The 24,764-nt window shown below is 45.8% G+C and overlaps 1 protein-coding gene across 1 annotated transcript in view; it reads right to left on the reverse strand.

Annotated features, from left to right (window-relative positions):
- Positions 1-419: 419 nt before the first annotated feature.
- Positions 420-24,764, reverse strand: part of SF3B2 (splicing factor 3b subunit 2) — a 461,083-nt gene continuing 436,738 nt past the window's right edge. Inside the window, exons 20-21 of the mRNA XM_086938496.1 lie at positions 9,260-9,445; positions 420-802 (exon numbers count right to left, since the gene is read on the reverse strand). Of these exons, the coding sequence (XP_086794622.1) occupies positions 734-802; positions 9,260-9,445 (255 nt within the window). The 3' untranslated portion in view covers positions 420-733. The remainder of the gene's footprint in view (positions 803-9,259; positions 9,446-24,764) is intronic.

The following is a 24,764-nucleotide window of genomic DNA, read 5'->3' on the forward strand; positions in this document are numbered from 1 at the left end:
CAGCAATACCACTGTGCTCACTTTTGTCGCTCACATTATGCAATTCCAATCTTGGAAAACTCGAACCTCCTGCAAGGCATCACAAATAGACATGAACCATTGTATCAATCGAATTAGGGAAAAATCCTTAAATCGGAGCACAATGAACAACACTACAGAAAGCTTAGCCAAAAAACATTCCAAGGATTAAAGCTAAGCGGATATCTGAGAATAACCCATTGAATTTTAAACAGAAGTTTGACAAAAAGCACACTCTACCATGATCATAAAGATGTTACATAAGGTTTTCTTCCTGTGAGAGGCACAGCAATCAATTACTCTGGTCATGCTGATTTAGGACAAATGCAATCAACTTATTGTGACTGGCATACGGGGACAATTCAAATATCAACATCATTATGAGAAACACCACAACAGGATTGTAGATTTTATATTTATTTACAAAAGGAAAACATCCCTACCCACCTCCAAGACCTTCCCAAAGAGGATCAGTAAGGCAAACAGTCTTTTGCCATCAGTGGCAATTCCAAATACTGAGGAGATTCTTCTGTCTTCCAATTCGTGAGTGTAGGATTTTTCAGAAGGAAATATTTTAAAAGGAGTATGCCAACACAAACCACGGATATCCGAGAGTTAGTGGACGGCACTTATAGGAGTTTCTGTAAAAAACACAACTCATGAAGTTGCTGGGAACTTTGGATTGGAGGTCTTCTCCTCTGCCCAAATATGAAGATTAGAACTTGAAATCTTTGTATTTCTTTCCGCCTCTTGTGTCCTGTGGCTGAGCCTTCCTCTTCTTTTGCTGTGGAACATAAAAAATATTAATTAAGCACAAACATGGCAGAAGGCAACCTTCTACATGGCCAAGTATCATTCACTCACAGACTACACCTCAGAGTCCCATTCACATGGATAGCACTATTTAAGATGGATAGCTCTCTCAGTCTTAAACAAGGAAACAGCGTTGTGACTCCTGTACTCTTAGCCCTCCACAACTATTTGGGGATTGCTTGTAGCGACAACCAGGCCTGGAAAAATGTCAAAAAATATAATCGCTCACAGTACCCTGGGCACTATCCTTGTGTCACACAGAGGTTATTGGGTGGGTGAGAGTTGAGGAGTGGGGGTGGCATGGCCAAAGGTTACCGACATTTCCACAAAGTTTAAGTTCTCTTTTTCTGTGGCCCTGCTCTCCTCACTTTCTAAAAGGATGAGAATCTGATGTGTCCACCTAAAAATATAGAGATATGGAAATAGCATGCACTCAACTAAGCTTGAAGCAAAAAACAAAAATACTGTGTGTGTGTGTGTGTGTGTGTATGTATATATACACACACCTTGCTTAAAAGCCACAGACATTCTAGAATATTAACAAGAAAGTGAGGGGCAACTCACATTGGTGTCCAACAAATATCTACACAGCGATAATGAAAGGTCACACAGGCTGCCTTTGCTTTGGAAGAATGGGTATGGAGTCTCCAAGGAGAAACTGCTGTTTCCCATGACTTGAGAATCTGGAGACAAGCTAACTGACAACAATAGTTTTATTTAGTTACAAATAATCATCTACACTTGTGTATATATCTTAGACTTATGGAAGTAGTATCTTAAAGCTTTTGCAGATTTATACGACAATAAAATGGAAGCCAAATAGGACTTTCAGTGGTAATGTGGTTATGTTCCGAAGGACACTATAGTAAAGTGGAGTAAATTGTAATTCTCATGATCTCTGACATATGCCTGTTAAATTTCTCAAAGACAGATCGATAATCATGTAGCATAGTGACTAACAGATTAAAACCTGGATGAGGAATCATTTGAAAAATATCGCCACAGACTAATTACTTGTAGCTTGACAGTGGTAAGACGAGTCATCAAGGTACATGGAGAACTCCGAATCCGCGTCAAAGGGCACAAGAAAAAAGGAAACCGCATCTTTGCGCAGAGTTTGCAGCAATATGCTTCTCAATGTAATCATGTGCTGCCATGCAAGCACATCTGCAAACAGATTTTAGTATTTGTATTCTCAGCATGGTCGGAGACTACTCCAGAGTAATCAGACTAATTTTTATATCAAGCTGCATTTTTAGACCCATGGTGAACTGTTCGGTCCACCTCTAAAGCGCACACTCCTGCCTCAATAGATGCTTTCGCCATCACCATTTACAACCAGCAATTTTTTACCCAATCTTCTTCCTTGACCAAATGATCATGTTTCCACTTCCCTCAACTTGACGCTTATGAATTCTCACAAACTTTCTTTCACTCATTTGTATAAACTCACACCCTCCCCTACATTCCAGTTGGGTGCATTCTGAGACTGACCGACTTATAAAATTTCTTTTCAGAACCCTGAATTTTTTGCCCACAATGGCTGCAAACTGACACCTTTTCAGACTTGTATGCCCACAAGATTGTTGCTTCTGAGGAGGAGCTTAGCGCACATCCAAGATGGTCGCGTGAGCAAAGGGCTCCCGAGACCCTTGCCGCCTCCCGCATATATCCTGTCACAAATCCTGATACAGACAACGGGTTATTGCGGACATAACCCTGCTGATATGATAGCTCTTTTCAAAAATCGATTTGGATGCCGAGAACCGGACTTACTCCACTCCGATAGTTGAAGGCCTACACCGAGGAGCAGCCCGGGACTAGAGTCCCCGGAATACCCAGGAGGCATTTGAACAACAACGGCTAGTTGAAGACGACTGGTGCCCCTGATGTACTTTCAGTTTCGTTTTCTGTTCTGGATTACTGAAACCCGGCTGCCCTCTGCTCCTGTTGGCCCATGGTCTATTTGGATTGAACACTTGTATAATGCGCAATGTCTTCTGACTTTTCTCAGCTTGATCCGCGAGGAGCCATTCATACCAGGTCCCAAAAGCCCCTTCGGGGCAAACTGCTCAACATGGCGAACAAGCCTGACAGCGAGAGACGGACGACCAAGACCACCCACCGAGGGGGTGCCACTCAATCCAATATCATGGATCGATACACTCGCCCTAAAGGATCCCCCAGTGGTAGTGGTAAAACCTCGGACGATTTTGGAGATGGCTCCCCAGCGACGGAGGAGTTGACTTTGCAAGACGTAATGGGCGCCATTGCGAGCGTGAAAACATCCATGGGCCAGCAATATGAGACATTGGCCTCAAAGCTTGATACAGTGGCTATTGATGTCAAGTTGATTAGGACTGACTTGGCGAAGACCAATGAACGGGTCAAGACTTTGGAAATCAAGACCACCAGTCTTACAACCGACATGTCCGATCTCCAGACCGAGGTCCGTAATTTAAGAACTTCCAATGACCAGTTCGCCCGCCAGCTGGATGACTTCGAAAGTCGCATGAGGCGCAACAACGTACGCATCATCGGAGTTCCGGAGAAGTCTGCTGAATTGACGACGGATCTCCTTGTGGAAGACCTGATAAAAAATCATCTCGCCCCTAAGGGCCTCAGCAACTTCTTCACGGTGGAGCGTGCCCACAGAGTTCCGGGCGGGAAACACAAACCAGGTGCCCCACCACAGCCCATAATAGCCAGAATTTTTAATTTCAGGGACAGCGACGCTATCCTGCAGGCATCGAGAGCTAATGGCCCCACGAAATTCGAGAATGTGATTATCAGTTTTTACCCAGACTTCACCCAATCTGAACAGAAGCAGAGGATGGGATTGATGGGGGTGAAACGGAGATTGAGAGACATGGGCTTGAAATACGCTATGCTCTTCCCTGCCCGACTGCGCATTGAACATAACGAACGTGTACTCTTTTTTGATCGTCCTGAGGTAGTTAGTGACTGGCTAGATACTTTATTGACGTATCGAGACCGCACGGAACAATCTGGAGGGGCGATGGTGGCCCAATGGAACAAGAGGAGTGAGTGTGGACCGGGGCGTGCAGCACATGGACTTTGCAGCAGTGGTTTGTTGAAATTTTGGGGTTTTTGTAAATGTAATGATTATATACCCAGAGGCGGCAGGGAAAATGGGACTCTTCCTCCTCCCAGGGTGTTGTTCTCTCTTTTTGTAGATTAGTTTCGGGTTTGGGCGACAGGCACACTGCAAGTTGGGGTGGTTTTTTGGACTAATGCAGGGGTGCAGGGTGGGGGGATGTGTTCCGGGGATTTCTTAGGGGTGGTGGGGGGTACTTTATTCTATTTTGTATTGTTTTAGAGGCAATGCATCTTTGCACATTTTGACTTTTGTGTCCTTTTCGCTGTTGGGGAGGTTCCGCTTTCATTCCTTGAGGGTACTAAGTTGGAATGTCAATGGTTTGGGAGACAGGATAAAACGGGGGATAGTACTACAGTTCTTGAAATGTCATTCCCCTGATGTAGTGATGTTACAGGAAACGCATTTGGTGGGGAACACATGCCACGCAATGAATAGGCGAGGGTATCGACTAGTCGCACACTCGGGGTTCACCTCCGGATTGTGTGGGCTGGTGTCCTTGTTAGGAACTCCCTCCCCCTTGGAAATTGATGATACCATCCTAGATGATAGGGGACGGTATGCCGCCATTATTGGTAGATGGGAGGGGAAGAAGATTTCCATACTCTCCGTGTATGTTCCACCAGGTTTCCAAACTATGACATTTGCTGACTTAGGGAACGTGGTGTTGGGGTTTCCCGAAGGGATTTTGGTTGTGGGTGGAGACTTCAACTTCGTTGTCTGTGGTAGAGAGGATCGTTGCCCCCCCCCAGAGATCTTGCGAGATCGCAATCTTGGCTGAGTAACTTCCTGGAGACACTGGGTCTTGTTGATTGTTGGGGGCTGATTCACCCCGGACAGGCACAATACACCTTTCATTCTGGTGCACATGGGAGCCTCGCGAGGCTTGATTATGTCCTTATGCCGGCGGCACAGGCCGTTTCGGTCAGAGAGGTTAGACACTTGGCCAGAGGTATTTCAGACCACTCCCCACTATGGCTTTTATTAATATTCAGCTGGGAGCCGGGGGTCGGGTTGCCCCGATCAATCCCTGGCATCTCCGGAATCCTAAAACCTGGGCGGGCGTGGTCAGGTCCATCGATCATTATTTCGCTGAAAATGTGGAGTCGGTATCCTCCTCCATTTCGCTGTGGGAAGCCTTCAAGACAGTGATCCGGGGTCAGACTCTGTTGTTGATCGCCTGTGCCAAGAAAAGTAAGAACGAGGAGGTTGTACGATTGGAAACTGATATCACTGCCTTGGAGGCAGAGCTGGAGTCCGGGGCCACGCAGGATAGTTTGCATGCCTTGAACCTCAAACAGTTTGACTATAGAGCCCTGGTGACTGATGCTGCCAAGGCCATGAGTCGTGAGCAACAGGGGCGACTGTATGATGTGGGAGAAAAGGCGGGGAAGCTGATTGCATGGTTGGATAAAAAGGAAAGACTGAACCGCTTTGTGCCTGTTGTTGAGAGAGCGGATGGAATGCGTGTGGTTGATCCGGTGGAGATAGTGGAGGGTTTCGCACATCATTTCCAAACGGTGTATGCGCCAGTCTCAGACAGACCTGAGGAGGACTCACATTTATTGCTTAGAGATATCGCATTGCCTTGCTTGTTTGATTCTGACAGAGAGCTTATGGAGGCGGAATTTTCCAACGATGAAATAGCGCTCGCTATTCGCTCCATCCGCTCGGGAAAAGCTACAGGCCCTAACGGCATCCCCATTGAACTGTACAAGCTGTGTCCTGACAATATGGCGCCGTATCTTCGCGATATGTTTCTGGAGTCGCGAGATGTCGGGTCACTTCCCCGAGACCAGAGACTGGCGTCCATTGTCGTGATCCATAAAGAAGGGAAACCCCGGGACCTATGTGCGTCTTACAAACCGATATCACTTTTGAATGCCGAGCCTAAGATCCTGGCAAAATTGTTAGCAAATCGGCTAATTAAGGTGGTTGGGGACTTGATACACCCGGATCAGTTCGGATTCATTCCTCATCCCAACACCGCGCTGAACCTGCGTCGTCTTCATGGCGTCCTCGCGAGAGCGGAGTCGTTGCGCGAGCCGGCCATTTTGGTCTCCTTGGATGCCACGATGGCCTTCGATACCGTGGAATGGCCGTACCTATGGGCGGCTCTCACGAAGTTTGGTTTTGGTCTGGGGTTCATCGGTTGGGTCAAACTCCTTTATGAGAATCCGCTAGCTCAGGTGGTGGTTAACGGCAGGGTCTCGGAATCCTTTACTCTCGGGAGGGGCACGCGGCAGGGGTGCCCCTTATCTCCACTGCTCTTTGCGCTCGCCTTGGAACCCCTAGCTGCTTGGCTGCGGTGGGAACCATCGCTTAAAGGTATTAGATGGACCCCTGACTTTGAAGACCGCATATCTCTATATGCGGATGATATCCTCTTGTACCTTACTTCCCCACGGAAGTCACTGGGGGTACTGTTTGATGTCCTTAGCTCATTTGGGAAGAATTCTGACCTAGTGATTAATTGGGCTAAATCTAGTGTTTATTCGCTTACTGGAGAGGTACCACCCTTGCCGCGAATCTGCCCGATACAGATAACACAAACCGGCTTTAAGTACTTGGGGATCTACGTATCGCTTGACCCTGCGGTTCGTATCAACGTAACTTGCTCCCTCCGCTTCTCCGGCTTAAATCCGATGTAGCGGCTTGGTGTGGATTGCCATTGTCGGAAGGGCAGCCCTATTCAAGATGATGTCCCTGCCCAGATTTCTATACGCCCTTCAAAATACGCTCGATCTCGTACCCGCCAGCTATTTTCGTGAGATAGAGTGCCTTCAGAGGCAGCTGATATTGGGCGGGCATCCCCGCATCGCCCTAGCGAAGTTAACGCTGCCCTGGTACGATAGGGGCATTGCGTTACCGGACATCAAAAGCTATTACTGGGCTTCCCAGCTGAGTGCAATCAACCATGCCATGTTCGGCCCTGCGTCAAACCCAGCATTCAAAATGGATAAATGGCTGCTCCCGGGAGGGAACTACAACAGGGCACTATACTCCAAATCGACTGGCAGGAAATTAACGGGGCCCACCGGAGTTGCGTTGCGGGTGTGGTGTAGTGCGAATGCAGCTATGGGATGGTCGGATAAATTGACTCGAGCGACTCCGCTCTACGTCACTGAAAAATTAGGCAGTTTATGAACTACCAAGGGTTTCGAGAAGTGGGACCTCATTGGCATCAGTAAGGTTGGGGATCTTTGGGTCAAAGATAGGATAAAGACCTTTGAGGAACTGCAAGCGGAATATACACTAAACAATAGGGAACATTTCCGTTACATGCAGATCCGGCACGCACTTGGTTCGGTCTTCCCGGCCGGAACCGTGATCCCGGAATCTTCTCCTCTTGAAGACAGGGTGCTTGATGGACACGTCCCGGACAGCACCATTTCCCTCATATATAAAAAACTTATTAACCCCTTCCATGCTCATGACGAGCTCAGCTCGTCATGAGGCACAGTGGAGCTGTGCTTATGACGAGCTGAGCTCGTCATGAACAATGGTATTCAAAGAATGTCAGCATATGAGGGGAAAAGTCACAGCAGCCAAGGTGTTAATGATCGAACGGATCTTCCCCTACAGCTGCGGGAGGCTTGGACCTGTGATGGACTGGAGCTGGATGATGAAGATTGGCAGGCTGCGATATCCTCTCCCAAGGAGGTCGCGATTCCGGCCCGTCTCCGACTGGTGCAATTAAAGATCTTACATCGTATCTACATAACGGGCCCCCGGCTGTTGCGTATGGGTTATTCTGTGGATGGGTTGTGTAAGCGTGGGTGTGGTATGATGGGTACCTTCCTCCATATATTTATGGGAGTGCCCTGAGGTGGTGTTATTTTGGAACCGTGTGCATGTTGTCATGGAGGAAGTTACGGGAGTCTCGTTGTTGCCTGAAGCCTGACGTTGTTTACTGAATGTGTGGGAACCAAATGACTATAATGTGGCACAGACACAATGGGTTACTCTTGGGAATATGGTGGCTAAGAGGGACATAGCGCAACTGTGGGGATCCCAAAGAACACCTACGGTCTCAGCTTGGAAAGAGAACATGGACTGGTGCATGTTTAGGGACAAAACTGTGTATGTTGCACGTGGCAGGCCCAAGAAGTGGGGGAGAATATGGAACCAGTGGAACCTTTATCACGGGGAGATCTGTACTCCTCCTCTTGTAAATATCCTGGAAATGCTGCAGTCCCCATAGCCTGACATTCCTTCTACCATGTAGAGTTTCGCTGATGCTGTGATTGCTTACTCTCGGTCCCTCACCTCCCCCCCCCCCCCTCTTCCATTGCTTCATTCACTGCCATTTGTGTATATTTCTCTAATGCGGCTCTCCCCCTCTTGGGAAGGACACTTACCATATAGTCCCCCCTTTTTTGCCTCGCTGTTTTTTTGGTTTGTTTTTATTGTTTATTTATATATATTTAAAAATCAAAACCTTAATCCATCCTGTGCATTATCGTATGCTCTCAAGAAATATATTCTAAATCGCCGCCGGACCCCCGGGTTGTCGACTGAAGTGCTGTGTACTTGTGCAATATTATGCTACTGTTTTGTTTTAGCGACGGCCGGCCCTTGTGGTTGTAGGCTCGCAAATGTAACATTGTAACTGTAAATAAAGGTTTAAAAAAAAAAAAAGATTGTTGCTTCTCCTACTCCCTTGGGCAGTACTCACACTCTTCACCAGTTATCCTCCTCAATGTGTATGATCACCACCACCCATCATCCCCCTTCTTCTCCTTACTTGGATGCATGTACCACTCAATCCTAATTTAGGGCTATGCCTTCACTTCTCATTTTCACTCATTATTGACTACCTGTTCAGGCTGACTTCATTGCTCAATTATAATTAGAATTATAATTAGGGCTATCGGTCTTATGGAATTTCGTTTTCTGACATTCTATCTGTATCTATCCCTATTTATTTTTTGGCCATTTTACTGGTATTTATCCATATTTATTTTGTATTTAAGCAGAATTATGCAGCAAAATATAACAAAACCTACACCCACACAAATACAGCACTATATACAAATATATGTTAACTAATGCCTGTGTTTAAGGGAATCTCATACTTTTTTTTTTTTTAACTCCCCATGCTTTTTATGTGCTCAGTTGTTGGTCTGGAATTCATGCATGGAAAGTCACACACAAGGAGAAAAATCTTCTGGATTTATCCACTTTTAAAGCAAAATACTGACAGAAATCATCATTTTCCATCTTTATTTATATGTAAAAATGAGTAAAAAACAGAAAAGAGGGAGCCTTAGTTATAATCTGTCTGCTTGATTATCCCAACAATCTCACCTTCTGCTTCGCTGCATGCTCTGCCACCATGTCGCTGAAGTCCTCCTTCTCCACCTGTGCCTGCTGTTCTCGCACATGCTCTTCATACTTCTGGGTCATGGCCATGGGATCTAGCTCCAACTCCTCAGGTGCAAGAGCTACTTCTACTCCCTGCAGCTCTGGTGCAGGCCCTCTCCGGCCCATCGCCTGCATGTCAAAATAGAGAAGGCACTTAGAATGGAGGTGACCAAGTGAAAATGACAGCTTATATGGCAGCACCAATCTACCTTTAACTAAAGAATCGCAACAACAACAAAACAAAAAACCTCCGCCACAGTGGTTGGGAGAGGAAATTTGTGTCAGCTGTATGGCTCATTGTGAAACAGTGGATGCAAATTGAGGTTTCCATGATTTCCATTGCACCGTAAGCCCTTATAACACATTCTATTGATGTGCTCTTTAAAAGGGAAGTTCAACCCCACAGTTAGTTGGTTACCAAATGGCCCACAAAGCAAAATCCCCAAATCGTCAGGGCACTTAATTTACATCAGTATGATTTATGACACTTCTCTCAATTTTAACTGCTGAAAAATTACCTTCCTTCCTTGCTATTCTGGGACTCATTTAAAGTGAAGAAAAGCCATTTGATAGTTTGTTAATTTAGGTGGCTAGACTGGCATGATTGCTTCACATAATGTGACAGTGTATCATATGCCTACTCTATCATTCAAATGTGTAGGGGAAGAAAAAAAGTTACTTACCTGCAACTACGGTTATCCAGTATTGGTATCTTTCATAGATTCACAGCACTAAATCATTCCCTGTCGTCGAGATGGGAGTCCTACTGTACCATAGTTAAGCAGTATTCAAATAATACCATAGGCTATAATGGCCCTGTGCCATGTTCTATATAGCATAGGTCCTTTTTAAAGAAAGGACAAAATGTTGAATGCAGCCAATCAGCTTCTAGCACCCTCTAGAACTTTCCCTGCAGAGGCAGTTACCCTCAGATTTTCGCAGTACAAGTGAGAAGTTAGTATCTTAATGAATAAAGGAAACAGCCTCAGCGGGGAGGAGGGGAGGTGCATTTGAATCTACGAAAGATAACAATACTGGATAACCGTAGTTACAGGTAAGTAACTTATTTTCTCATCCAATATTGGGGTATCTTTCATAGATTCACGTGCCTGAATCAGAATAGCAAGCAGTTGCATCCAATGTTTTAGTTTGTCTGTTGCGGGTGGTAGGAGACTTATCAAGTAGTGAACCCAAAAATATTAAGTTAACAAGAAAACCCACAAGGGCTATAAGTGTGCATACTGTTATGTGAATCGATGCATGGAATATACTCCGAAAAGAAGGGTAAAACGTCACTTATGTGGTAGCATTTCCATATACACAATATTAGCAAGAGGAAATGAGAAAGAAGTAATAGCGTAACCAATAGTACACTTTACTTAAATATGCTTTATATTTTCAATACATTCTAGTATTTGAAACCACCATAAGAGCTAAAGACTATTCCCAAAGGCTAGAAAGAGGCTTAACTTAATGAAAGAGATGGCGAAGCACTGCCTGGCCTACAGCTGCATCTGCATCGTGTGCGGATTCCAGTCAGTACTGCTGCATGAAGGTATGAGTGGTCCTCCAGATTGCAGTAGGACAGATCTTTTCCAAATTCACCCCTGCTAAGAGGGCCGCTGAAGTAGCAACCGGTCTGGTAGAGTGAGCCTTTGCTATAATTTCCAAAGGTTTCTTGGCTTTGACATGAAACAACTGTACCGCAGCTGATAATCTTGCGATAGTGGATTTTGTTATTCCACTCCCTTCTCTGCCTTGGCCATAGCAACAAATAATTAATCAGTCTTTCGAATGTCCTTCGTTCTTTGAAGATAGAACTTAAGGCAACATTCGACATCCAGCGTATGTAGCGCCTGCTCTACAGGCGTTGATGGTTGTGGAAAAAAGGACCGGAGTATATCCTGCTCACCGAGGTGTAATTGTGAAGGCACTTTAGGGATAAGTGTGGGATTAGTCCTTAGAATTACATAGTTCTCCTTAAATATTAAAAAGGGTATCTTAATGGTGAATACCTGGATTTTGCTTACCCTTCTGATTGAGGTGAGGGCTAGCAGAAGAGCGACTTTCCATGTTAAAAATTTCAATTCTTTATGAATAGGTTCGAATGGTCTTTTCATGAGTTATGCAATGACCACGTTGAGGTTCCATTCCGGTGGAAGCACTCGCACTGGAGGGAAAGTACAGAGCAGATCCTTCATGAACTGTTTGATAAGGTTTGAGGCACAAAGAGAAGTGGCAATGGAAGCTCTTCAATAGCGAGAGATGAAAGCCAGCTGCAGCTTAACCAAAGAGAAGACTAAATTAACAATTGAAGAACAAACAACAGACCAGGGTCCAGCTCAACAAAAGCACATGTACCATCAACAATCAAAAGTTGGTGCAAAACACTTCCCGCACCCGTCACCCAAAGTTACAAGTCCGGTCACAATTTTCATAGAAGAATGGAAGGTGCACTTGTGGAAAGTAGATGCGTAAACAATAAGTAAAAAAAAAGTGCTTTTTATTCTGATCATCTTTAAAAACCAGCACACAGCCAACGCGTTTCGTTCCCAGTTGTGCCAAAAGGGAACTTCGTCAGGCCTCTTGGGTAGTTGGCGATTAGGCATTGAGGTAAAGTGAGAACAGCAAAATCCCGGTTGACCATATATGAGGCAGATATACCTCATATATGGTCAACCTCACAGAGATAATGGGAGGTGGCCAGTGTGATAGCGTCTTGTGGAGAACAAATAGCAGAAGCGAGGTATGATTAAATATCTTTAAAAAAAACATATATATATATACACACATATATATATATATATATATATATATATATATATATATATATACACATACACATACATACACATTGATCACTCGTATGGTCCCAGTAATAATACACAAAGGTACACGACACGGGCAATTAATCTGGAGTACAACTCTTCGAAAAGAATGGCGATCCCCAGAATAGTAACAGTCAGGATTCAACCAAACAAAGAGAAGACTAAACCTGATTTTTCTAAAGATAGAAGAGATGGTAAAATCTGTTGCGGGGATACTTGAAACAGATCCAGACCATTTCGTTGGCACCAGAAGGGAAATGCTACTTAGCCAGTATGCATCTGTTCTTGGCATGTAGAATCTCATGGTTATACATAGTTCGCCATCTAGTGTTGGGCCCAGATGTTTTTCTTCGAAGAAGTCTTCCTAGTCACGAAGTAGGATACTCCTCCTTTCAGTGATAGTGTGCATGGTCATGGACTCCATCTGCAGATTTTTTACCCGCAGAGGATGAGAGAATGAAGTAGAGGTAAAGACTAGAGATGTCCATGTGTATGTATGAATAGTAACAAGAGAACTACTGCAGCTACAGGTACCCGGGGAGGTGGGTGGGCGCATGTGATTCTACAGCTCTACATGCCCAGAACAGATGCATACTGGGTAAGTAGCATTTTCCGTTTGAGGCACGTGAGCTGTAGATCACATGCTTATGCTTAGACTATATAGAATGATGACAAAGAGGGCGGTACAGTGTGGCTTCTGATGGGAACTATTTCTCCATATGCTCTTGAGCCTCTACTTGGCCTGCATTCACTAACACGGATGATGTCCTCACTGGTGTCTTTTGTGTAGTATTGGTGTTGTGATCCACTCTGTTTGACTAATTTCTTGACCCCCAGGCACTTTTTGTTGTGAAAATATTGTATTTTGGGGCATGTACCTGGTTGGTCGGTAAACTCGCCCTTAGACCCTCCTCCCATTGTTTGTTGTGTGCGTATATAGAAGTCTCTCCATAAGCAGTGGCTATCCCATAACTGGTGGAGTTGTCTGAAACCGCATTTTAAGTGCTGCTTGGCCCACATTAGCTTGTTGTCAGGCTAACACAACTACACAATAATGCTTGGTGAATGAATGTGGGTGGTGTGTACCATGTTGCAGCTTTGCAGATGTCAGTAATAGGGATGTTCCCTAAGAAAGATATAGTAGCCCCTAGCTTATGAGTGGAATGTGCTTTAAGGGGTACCATTAGAGTCCTTTTGGCTTTTGCATAGCAAATCTGAATACATTTAATGAGCCACCTAGCAATACCTGTTTTGGATATAGGATTTCTTATGTGAGGTGGTGCAAAAGCGACAAAGAGTTGTTTGGTCTTACGAAAAGATGGTGTTCTTTCAGTGTAATACAACAGTGCTCTTCTAACATCTAAGGTGTGTAGAGCTCGGTCTGCAACGGAGTCGGGTTGAGGGAAGAAAACAGGTAATTCAACCGACTGAATTATGTGCAATGCAGATACTACCTTAGGTAGAAATTTGGGATTGGTACGAAGAACCACTTTATCTTTGTGTGGGTGGAAAAAAGGTTCTTCTATGGTTAGTGTAGGAGAGTAGGGTCTGCAATCCTATGGTCACCCCAAATGTTTGCTTTTTGCTTCACTGGTTTACGACTTTCCCTGGCTGTGGGCCTGCTAATCAGACCCACAGCCTAGCTATTCTTTCTCTAAATTGACATCCATGTACCTTAGGTGCATTTACCAATTGGTATTAGGGACACTCCTGTAAGTCCTTGTACAGTGTACCATAGGTACCCAGGGCATAAGTGAACCCTAGGCCTACCAGGGGCTGCAGCATGAATCTGGCCCTCCAAATCTAACACAACTGGCTGATCAATCAGCTGGGGCAAGGTGGTGTAATCACCCTTTGCTTTAGATATGGCGACGGGGTAGCATTCCACCCTTTTAGAGGGACATGCCATGTACCTAACTGTGAACCCCGGTTAAAGTTAACCCGAGCCTCAGCATCACAAAATGGATGCTGCCACCACAGACACGTCTGACCTCCTGCTGCTGGGAGTCCTTCCAGCGAGGGAGGCTTAGACAAAGGGTTTCCTGCCTTGGGAGGTGCTAGCACCACGCCAGAGAGGATTTTGTGTATTGGGTAGGACAGGGCTGAAAGGAATGAGACATGCCTGGGGCACACAAGGTTTCCCTGTGCATACACCGGTCCAAACCAGTTCCTGGGGGTCTCCAGCCCCAGCTCTGGCGCAAGACCGGACAAAGGAGAGGGGGTGTAACCACCCCCCTTCCTGGTCCCACCCATAGAAGGGACCTAGTCGTAGTACAGCCCCCTTTAGCAGGATAAAGGTAGGAGCTGGTCCCATTCCAAGTTAGATTAATCCTGAACTGAAACTCTACAAGAAGAAACTCTGGACTTCGACTTTCTGCCAAGAAGACTGAAGAAATCTCCCTTGTGGGCAAAGAGTGTCCACCCTGCAGAAGCAGGCACCATCAGCGTCCAGCGGCTTCCCTTTGTCGTCTTCCCTTGAGGTTCTAGACTTCAGAGCCCGACGAGACCCGGATTCCCAGACCTCTCCGACCTCTACCTACATCTGCAGCACTGCTGAGATCCGTGGGTGCGACGAGACACGTGGGACCGGCCATCTTGGAAGAAGCAGCACTTCGCTCCAGCACGACTTCTGAGGTAACCTCGGCCAAGTGCTTTGGGGACTGAGAAGCCCCGACCCCGAGCAGCTCCTGCACCGAAGACCAGCCCTCCAGCATCCACGAGATCTGCGTGAGGCCCTTCTGCCTGTTTGCTGCTCGACGCGTTGTCTGGTCACTTGCCGGCTGGCTAGTGACCTCCTAGACGACGAATCTTGACATCCAATCTCCTGGTCTGGTTTCTCCAGACTGGCCCTTGCTTCCCTGCAAAGGAGAAGCACCCCGGACCCTCCTGGTCCACTCCAGATGCCGTTTCCACTCACCGCGTGGGTTGCCTTTGCCAAGGCCTGTTGACTCCAAATCCGGATCAGACACCGCCAACAGCGAGGGCCTGCGTGGGACAGCTCGTGCCTCCATCTTGGTCGTCGAAGACACCTCCTGGTCCACGTGGCTGCAGAGACAAGCGTCCACTCTTCACCTGATCGCGACGACGACATCTGGTTCCACTCCAGTCACTAGCTAGTGACTTTGAACATTGTCCCCTCTGCTTTCAGGTTCTCCTCTTCACTGATCCACCCATGGATCACACCGGACATCTTCCTCCTGGTCGCCTGCAGCATCCTTTCTTTCAGGCTCCATAGACGTCAACGCCGGAACCCGACACTACTTCGCACCTATGCACCCGCAGCCTGTGGGTGAGGTAACAAGAGCATTTCGGTGCTCAAGGGTAGATTGACTCTCCTAGTGTCCAGTTCCACAGTAGTTTCAGTCCTAACTAGTCAGGGTTGTCCGTACTCACCTTTTACTTGAACTGTACTGTCCATAGACGTTACGCATCTCGCGTGTGAGTTCACACTCTGCACACGCGTTCCGTGGGCCTCCTATTACTTACCTAGAGTTAGGATAGTGTAGTCCCAGCGATCCTACAACATCTGGACAGCTCCATTCCTTCTATCGACTTTCACATTCCACTTACTTAGTATATGGTTTGTTGTGCCCCTAGGGCAACATTCTAATTGTGCAACTTAAACATATTTTTCTTAAGAGTCTTGTCATGTGCTTAGCCCTCTGTTATCATAAAGAGTTCAGAGGTGTTTGTTAGTTAATAAATATCTTGTTTATTTTCATAACTACCTGTGTGGTGTCCTTTCATTTGGTATTCAAGGGGTTATATGTGGTAAAACAGCTGGCTTCACATGCCAAAAGAGTTTAGCCTAAGACTGCTTTGTCCATGCTACCATTAGGATAGCTGGTCTAAAAGGTTGACTTACAACAAATCACCATAAGGGTTGTTTGGACTGATACAAGGTGATCACTAGAATTAGTGAGCATCATATATCAGGCCAACTTCTCACAGTTAGCGCATGAAGTTCACCCACTATCCTCAATTAAGTGATTGCAATGAGGAAAGCTGTTTTCCAAGTGAGGAAATGTAGTTCACATTTGTGCATGGGTTCAAATGGTGAGGACTATATTAAGATTCCACACTAGGAAAGGTGGAAGACTTGGGGGTATGACTCTTTTTAGTCCTTCCATAAAGGCTTTGATTACAGGCACTCAAAAGAGCGATAAATGTTGCTTATTTTGAAGATAGGCTGCAATTGTAGCGAGATGCAGTCTGATGGATATATAGGCCAATGATGACAGCTGCAAATGTAACAGGTATCAGATAATGCTGTGTATGGAAGCATTAAGGTTATTGTTATAGCATTGCAATAGATAACAAATCGCTTCCATTTGGCTGTGTAGCAGGCTCTTGTGGTAGGGTTTCTTGCCTCCTTTATAATGTTCATACAGTCTGGTTGAAGGTTCGGATAACCAAACTCTATGACTTGAGGAGCCAGATTGCGAGGTTTAATTGTTTGGGGTCTGCGTGTTTGATTTCTCCATGGCTCTGTGTGAGGAGACTGGGAGTTAAATGCAATTTTTGATGCAGTACCAGAGAGAGTTCCAACAGGGTTGTGAACCAGGGTTGACGTGCCCATGTTAGAGCTACTAGGATTAGTGTGAGATGTTTGCCTGACTTTCCGAACCACTGATGGAATGAGTGGTAGCGGCAGAAAAGCGTAAGCAAATATCCCTGACCTGTTCACCCATAGAGCCTTTGGATAACAGGTGTGGATACCTGGAGGCGAAGCTTTGGCATGTTGGGGTGTTGCAAACAGATCTATGTGAGGGGCTCTCCAAGCTTGGAAGTATGGAGGGTGAATTTCCCATTCGTGTATTTGATACCTCTGCCTGTTGAGGAGGTCCGCTATCTGGTTGTTGTCTCCTGGGAGGTGTTACGCTAGGAGATAGATATTGTGGTTAATAGCCCACCTTCAGATGTCTTGGCTAAGTGGGACAGTTGGAGAGAGTGTGTCCTCCCCCTGTTTCTGTATGTAATACATAGCTGTCATGTTGTCGGTTCGAACCAAGACAACCTTGCCAGACAGGTGATCTGAAAGGCTTTAAGAGCTAGAAAGATTGTCATCAGCTCTAAATGATAGACCTTGCACTGTGTGTTGTTGAAGATAAGCTCCCCAGCTAGTTAGGGACGCGTCCACTGTTAATAAGTAGAGAAGTGTGGCTCAATGGTTAGAGCGGCAAACCCTGATGCAGTAGTCTTGCTGGGACCAGGGTTCAATTCACGCCTCGGCGGGTCTCGGGCTCAATTTCCTCGGACCTGATAATTCTCGCTTCGGTGCCTATTCTGATCATGAGTCCTACTCTGCACCTCTGGGCAATAGCTTCCTTAATCTCTACAATGGCCCCAACAACGCTGAGGATACCTGACATCACCTTGAGGGTGCCCAGGAGTGGGCTCTTCACAGGGAAAGGCATGGAAGGGTTCCTCGGCGGTATTCGTACAAGCGCCGAGATGCCTACGGGTAGTCGTGCGCTATACAAGTGCGTAATTATTATTATTATTATTGTGTCTTTTGTAAAGCGCGCAGATACCCCAACGGGGTGTCCCGGCGCTGACTGAATGACAACCGGCTCAAAGGCAAAAATTACAGGCGAAACAGAAAGGTTTTCAGGGATCTACGGAATTCTTGTTCCGAATTGCTCCTACGAAGATCCAGAGGCAATTTGTTCCATCTTAGAGCAGCTCCGAGCTCAAAGGTCTTTCCACCCGCTCGGGCCTTTCTGTATCTAGGGGTGGCCAGCAAAAGTTTGGTATTGGAACAAAGGGATCTAAGATTACTGTAGGGTCGCAAGGTAGATTGAAGGTGAGCCGAACCAAGGCCCTTGGTGGATCGGAAGGCGAGTATCATCGCCTTGAACTCAATTCGTTTACCCATAGGGAGCCAATGTAGTTCCCTTAGGTATGGGGAGATATGCTGTCTGCGGGAAAGGCCACCAATTAAACGTGCAGCAGCATTTTGGACCCGTTGAAGTTTGACAGATTTTTTTATTTTTTTTATTTTTTAGAGTTTTCTATAGCGCGAACTAGAACCGATAAGGTTATCAGAGCGCTTTACATAGCACCAGTTCCGTTACATGTTGTCACAACAGTTTACATAGAATCAGTTACGTTGCACATTTCAAGATCTTGAACCGTTTAGGTTATCAGAGCGCTTTACATAAGCCAGCATTCGATGTCCAGTGCCCTCCTCCGCCGTGTAGCGGGGGACCTCATCCAGCCCTCCGAAAGTCATCGAGCTGTCGGGACTAGGCTCCTGGAATTTCAGCTGACTTAGGGATACACGCGTTACAAAAGGTGCAAATAGAAGAGAAAAAAATTGCAAATGTACAAGAGATAGAGTCACAAGAGAAGGAGATATAGATGGATATACTCTAGGCCTATACTGGTCAGAGGCAATAAGAGAGACAGTAGGAAAGTCAAAAGGACAGTGAGAGCATTCGATGTCCAGTGCCCTCCTCCGCCGTGTGGCGGGGGACCTCATCCAGCCCTCCGAAAGTCGTCGAGCTGTCGGGACTAGGCTCCTGGAATTTCAGCTGACTTAGGATTACACGCGTTACAAAAGGTGCAAATAGTAAAGAAAGAAAAAATTGCAAATGTACAAGAGATAGAATCACAAGAGGAGGAGATAAAGATGGATATACTCTAGGCCTATACTGGTCAGAGGCAATAAGAGAGACAGTAGGAAAGTCAAAAGGACAGTGAGAGGTCACTAAAATGGTGGAAGAAAAACGTTAGTAGAAGAGGCACGCCATATAGAGATAAAAGGCAGACATTCGCTAGTTGAAAAATAGTCTAAAGAGGCCAGTTTTTAGAGTGTGGTCAAATCGTGAAAAAGACTAGCTCATGATGGCCGACAAGGAGAGAGACCAGTCTAATATGGCAGCCAAATTGTAGTGATTGTTGAGTTCAGTTTCCATTTCTACTCTGGGTAGGTCGAGTTAGTCCATCTTCCGTGTTGCTTAAAGGGGAGGATAGAGTTCAGCTTCTATGCTGCTAGATGGTGAGGAGAGAGAGAGAGGCTTATCTCTGACTTGCTGATCCCTGCCCTCGTTGGTATGTAGCCTCATGGTCATCTTGTGGGCAGGGAGGCGATTTATTGCTCCAGTTTATGGCCCCAGCCATATTAGACAATGGAGAGTGTAACCATCGCAAAGCCCGCGGAAAATAAAAAGCACACAGATATCAGTTTGAAATTCCGGGCATAGGGTAAAAGCCGGCATGTTTGTTTAAAGTAGCATTTTTCCGGACAGCAAGAGAGAAACCGACATGAGTAATTTAAGGAGAAAGATTTGCGTGCAGTTACCTTCCGAGTCGTCCCTGCCGCTGCTCAAGTAGTTTTGCGTGCAGTATGCAGAGTGAGAAATCGGCATGATTATTTAGCGTGGTAGCTATTGTGCAGTTACCTTCCGAGTCTTTACTGACGCTGCTGCCCAGATCCGGCACCTCCAAAGTTGCGTAGTGTTTGCCCAGTACACACAGACAGACAGGGTACACCGAGATCTTTATTGAGTCCCAGATACAGGCCATTAGCATAACCGAGATGGGAGATGATAAGGGCATGAACAATGGTTTTTCTGTTGGCGCAAGGTAGATAGTTAATTAGTTTTTTTTAAAATCCTTATCTTGGAGAAACAAGCCGCTGAGACAATTTGAACCTGACTATCAAAAGATAGTTTGTTATCCCAGAGGACTCTTAAGTTTCTCACAGAGTCCTTTGGGGTCGGGCGGGGCTCAGATCTTCCGGCCACCACAGGTTCGAGCTAAGAGGGGATGGCTGATTAAAAAAGAGCACCTCTGTTTTCCCAGCATTAAGTCTTAAGGAGTTATGGTCCATCCAGCTGGCGATATCTCTCAGACAAGTTTTGAGAGGATCGAAAGTGCTAGAAGATGGATCCTTAAACCTAAACAATAGCTGGATATCGTCCGCATAGGACGTAGTTTTTATTCCTGAGCGGGAGATACGCTCTGCCAACGGTGAAAAATACACATTAAATAAAAGTGGGCTAAGAGAGGAGCCCTGGGGGACACCCCACCTCAATGGTCTAGGTGTTGAAGTGAAAGGCGGGGTGTGTACCTGTTGTGTGCGGTTGGACAGAAACGAGCTGATCCAAGCGAGGACCTTGCCTTGAATACCAATATCCTGCAATCTATTAAGCAGTAAAGGGTGAGAGGCGGTGTCGAATGCAGCTGATAAATCCAGCAGCACCAACACCGCCCTCGATCCCTGGTCTAAGGTCCATCGCACAGAGTCGGCCATCTCAATGAGGGCCGATTCCGTGCTGCAACCCATGCGAAAGCCATGTTGGGAGTCATGATATAGGCCATTCCTCTCAATATAACGGGCAAGTTGCTGGTAAGCAAGCCGTTCAAGAATTTTAGCTGGGGCTGGAAGAAGAGAAATCGGTCTGTAATTGGCCGTATCCTCGGGGTTCGCAGTGGCCTTTTTCAGGATAGGGATCAAGAACGCGTGTTTCCATGCCTCTGGATAGATCCCTGAACTAAAAGAGGAGTTCCACATAGAGTTGAGAAAGGGATTTAAAAAAGAGGCTAACACTTTATAGTATTTGGCAGGCCATGGGTCCCCTGGGGAGCCTGATCTGTATCTAAGTAGCTTTTGAAGAGAGAGCTCAGTAGAAATTTCAGCAAATTCAGTGAGAGCAGGACCAGTAGGGTATGGCACTGTACGAGCCACAAGAAGGTCCGTATTATCTTTGGACGGAAAAGAGGCCTGAATCCGTGCAATCTTGTCCTCAAAGAACTCTGATAGTTTAAGACAGAGTTCCTGGGAGACTGGCTGCTTACGGATCAAAGCTTGAGGATTAGTGAATGACCTCACAATTGAAAAGATTTCCTTGGGAGCATTGCTGGCTTTGTCAATTTTTTCAGCTAGGAAATTTCTTTTTCGTTTAATAATCTGTTTCCGGTAGTCCTTTAGGGCTTTACGATAATTAATTTTGCTATCATTAGAATAGTCCAATCTCCAGCGTCTCTCCAATACTTTACAGGCAGATTTAGATTTGCGTAGTTCATCTGAGAACCATGGGGCCGCAGGGGTGGATTTAAAAGTTTTTATCGGCCTAAGGGGTGCCAGAGAATTGATAGCCTTGCTAATCCATTCATTAAAATGAGCAATGCGTGAATTCAAATCCTCGCCCAGGTCAGGGTAACTCTCTTTAAGATGATCTTCAAGGGTAAAAGATGTTATTTTGCTCCAATTTCTCCCAAGATCCCTCGGGGTGGAAGAGGGTTGATCATAACGAGAGATAGAGGCCGAGAATGGTATTAAAAAATGATCTGACCATGTGACAGGGATTGGATCATCAATTATCAAGCTCGAAAGATTGGAAAAAATTAGGTCCAAAGTGTGTCCTGCTCTGTGGGTGGGATGGACCAAGTTGCAGGCGGAAAGTATTGATAGCAAATTCGAGCTCATAGAGCAAGAAAGATCATCTGCATGGAGATTGCAGTCTCCCAGAACAGTAAAATTAGCATAACGGGTGGTGGCTAGTGTAATGTAATCAAGTAGGGCCGGGAGATGAGTGGGACTGGAATTAGGCGGACGGTAGAGCAGCAGGCCTGCAAAAGAGACAGACGCAGAGAGGTTGATACAAAAAGGAAGCCCCTCAATGTTATCGATGAGATTAAAATGGGAGAGTTAATGGTCCACTTGTCTTTATAGACAATTGCCACTCCTCCTCCTCTTTTTCCATTGTGTCGATTTGCACACAAGATGCTGAAACCTTCCGGAATCGCCAAGGTGATAGCAGGGTTGCTTTCCTCATTTAGCCATGTTTCCGTTAGGAACAAAAAGTCCCAGTTACTGTCAATTAGGGATTGCTGAATGTCAAAAGAATGCTTAACTAGTGACCTGCGTAATCATTTCATCATCATCATTTCATACGGTCTGTGGAACCGGGTCTATAAACAGCCGTCCTTTTGACAAATTTTGTGTGCTCCACCACTGCAGAGAGCGATGAGTACAGCCGATTACCAACACTAGATCGGTTAATAGACCGTGTGACTGGTTCCATTGACTGGCTAATTATTCTTGAAGTGGACGAATGTGCAGCCTGGCATGTGGAATGATCATGATGCAAGACACCATTCCCAACAGCTGCATAAAAATTCGAGCTGGAAGGGACTGATTGGCTTGAAACTAGAGAATTCATGCCTGAATGTTTCGAATTCTGGCTGTATTGGGAAACTCCAGAGCCCTTTGAGTATTTAGTAGTTCTGAGTTTTGGCTGGCTGAAGATTTGATTTTAACACTGACTGTAAACCCCAGTTGGTGAAGTAACTGAATGGTTACGGAAGTATGCTTGTGGCATTGTTGATCCTTTGATGAGCCAATCGTCCAGGTATGAGAAGACATGGATGCTTTGTCTTCTCAGATGAGCAGCTACTACCGCCAGACACTTTGTGAAGATTCTGGGGGCAGTGGTGACTCCAAATGGGGGTACCTTGAATTGGTAATGTTGACCTGCTACCACAAACCTGAGAAATTTGCGGTGAGCCGGGTGGATTGGAATATGAAAGTAGGCGTCCTTCAAATCTAGAGTAAGCAGAAAGTCGCCCTTTTGCAAAAGAGGTAGTACATGTTGGAGTGTTACCATGTGGAAATGGTCTGACTACGTAAACATTAAGTTCTCAGAGATCTAATATTGGTCTGAGAGAGCCGTCCTTTTTGGGAATTAGGAAGTAAAAGGAATACACGCTCGACCCTTGATGTTGTGGTGATAAGGGCTCTTTAGCTCCTTTTAGTAGTAGGCATTGTACCTCTTGTTTGAGGAGGTGTAGGTGATCCGGTGAAAGTTTGTGTGACTTTGTGGGAATGTTTGGAGGAGTGTTGATAAACTCCAGGAAGTAACCAGAATAGATAATTTGTAGAACCCACTTGTCTGTTGTTATTGACTGCCACTTTGGTAGGATTTGTGACAGTCTCCCCCGACAGGTGTTAAGTGGTCGGGGGGAGGACGGGACTATGGGCAAGTCACTGCTTTGTATTAGAGAAGGAGGTACGTGTGTTAGAACCTCTACCACTGTCTTTGCAGTTGTTCAATCTTAAACCTCCTCTGAAGTAATTGTTCGAGCCTGAGGGTTGGTTATTGCCCTTATAGGGGGATGCAGTTTCGGATAAAGTATTTTTGGACCCTGCCCGGTAGAAAGAGCACCAAAAGAAACCACAGCATTGTGTAGACTGAAGGGATCCCATAGATTTAGCCTCTTCAGTATCTTTTTTCATCTTCTCGAGGGAAGAATCTACCACTGGCCCAAAAAGGTGTTCTTTATCAAAAGTTGTGTTCAATTTGGAGGTTTGAACCTCCAGTTTGAACCCTGATATGCATAGCCAGGTGTGGCTTCTTAAAAGGACACTAGTGTTTACCGCTGTAGCAGATGTGTCAGCAGCATCTAAGGAGCACCTCATTTGGTTGTTTGAAATGAATTGCCCTTCACGTACTAGGTCTTGCGCTTTAGATTTATGTTCTTAGGGTAGAAATTGGATGAGTTCCATTTCATCTGAATGCGCACGGTCATATCTGGCTAGCAACGCTTGTGTATTAGATATGCGTCAGAAGTTAGCTGCCTGGGAGGCTACCTGTTTCCCTGAAGCATCAAGAAGCTTTGACTCCTTATCTGGGGGAGGAGCGTCTCCAGTAGTTTGTGAGTTTGCCCTTTTGTGTGCATTGGAAACTACCAACGAGTCGAAGGGTAATTCTGCCCTTATGTAGACTGGATCAGACAGTGCAGGCGTATATTTTATTAATGCACCCTAGGGGTAAGGATACGTGCCCTGACAGGATCCTTAAATATGTTGTCTACATGCCTGGTCATTCCTTTCAGCATGGGTCACATAGGTGTTGACTTTTGTTTGCTGTTTAATGTTTCAAAAAGGAAATACTCTTCAAGGGATTCTTTATGGAGCTGGACCCCATGGTAATTGGCAGCCCTGCCAAGCAATTCAATAAAGCCTACACTGTCGCCTGGTGGAGAGTGCCTGGTAGGATATAGGTCAGAATCATTGTCTGTGGGCAAGTCAGTGTTGTAATGAATCCCACTTATGTGTAGGTCCTGGCTGACCATTATCATCCTGTGATATTTACCTGTGGTACCCCTTCTCTTGGGTAGTGGGGTTGCTCCCTGTTTTAGCAAATTACCATTATCATCATCATCCACATCTCCATCACCCATCCCCATCATCCTGATTGTCAGGTGTATGTGGTGGTGAGTGATCAGGAGAAGGTGGCACAGGTAGAGACTTAGGCGAAGGTGGTGATGGAAGAGGAGGAGGAAGAGGAGAAGGGTTTGTTCCAATATTTCTCTTCTTCAATGGAATATGACATTCCTCTTCAGTATCAGTCCTGCTCTTTAGAGTCACTTTAGTGGTAATGTGCCCAGTTTTAGGATGTATGTACAATATTTTCTGTTTTGGGTTCGGTTTTTGGAGTGGATAACCGAAACGTACTTTGGTGCATCAGTCTGTTTCTGCACTGACGTTTTCGGTGCTGACGCTTCGAGGTTGGTGTTTTCAGATCCGAGGTGGTTTTCGTTGTTGAGTGGTTATTTTCGGAACTGAACTTTGGCTTCGATCCCGAAGGCTTTGGGACGTTACCTGACTT

This window comes from Lissotriton vulgaris, chromosome 9 (genome assembly GCF_964263255.1).
Source record: "Lissotriton vulgaris chromosome 9, aLisVul1.2, whole genome shotgun sequence".
Classification (NCBI taxonomy): domain Eukaryota; kingdom Metazoa; phylum Chordata; class Amphibia; order Caudata; family Salamandridae; genus Lissotriton; species Lissotriton vulgaris.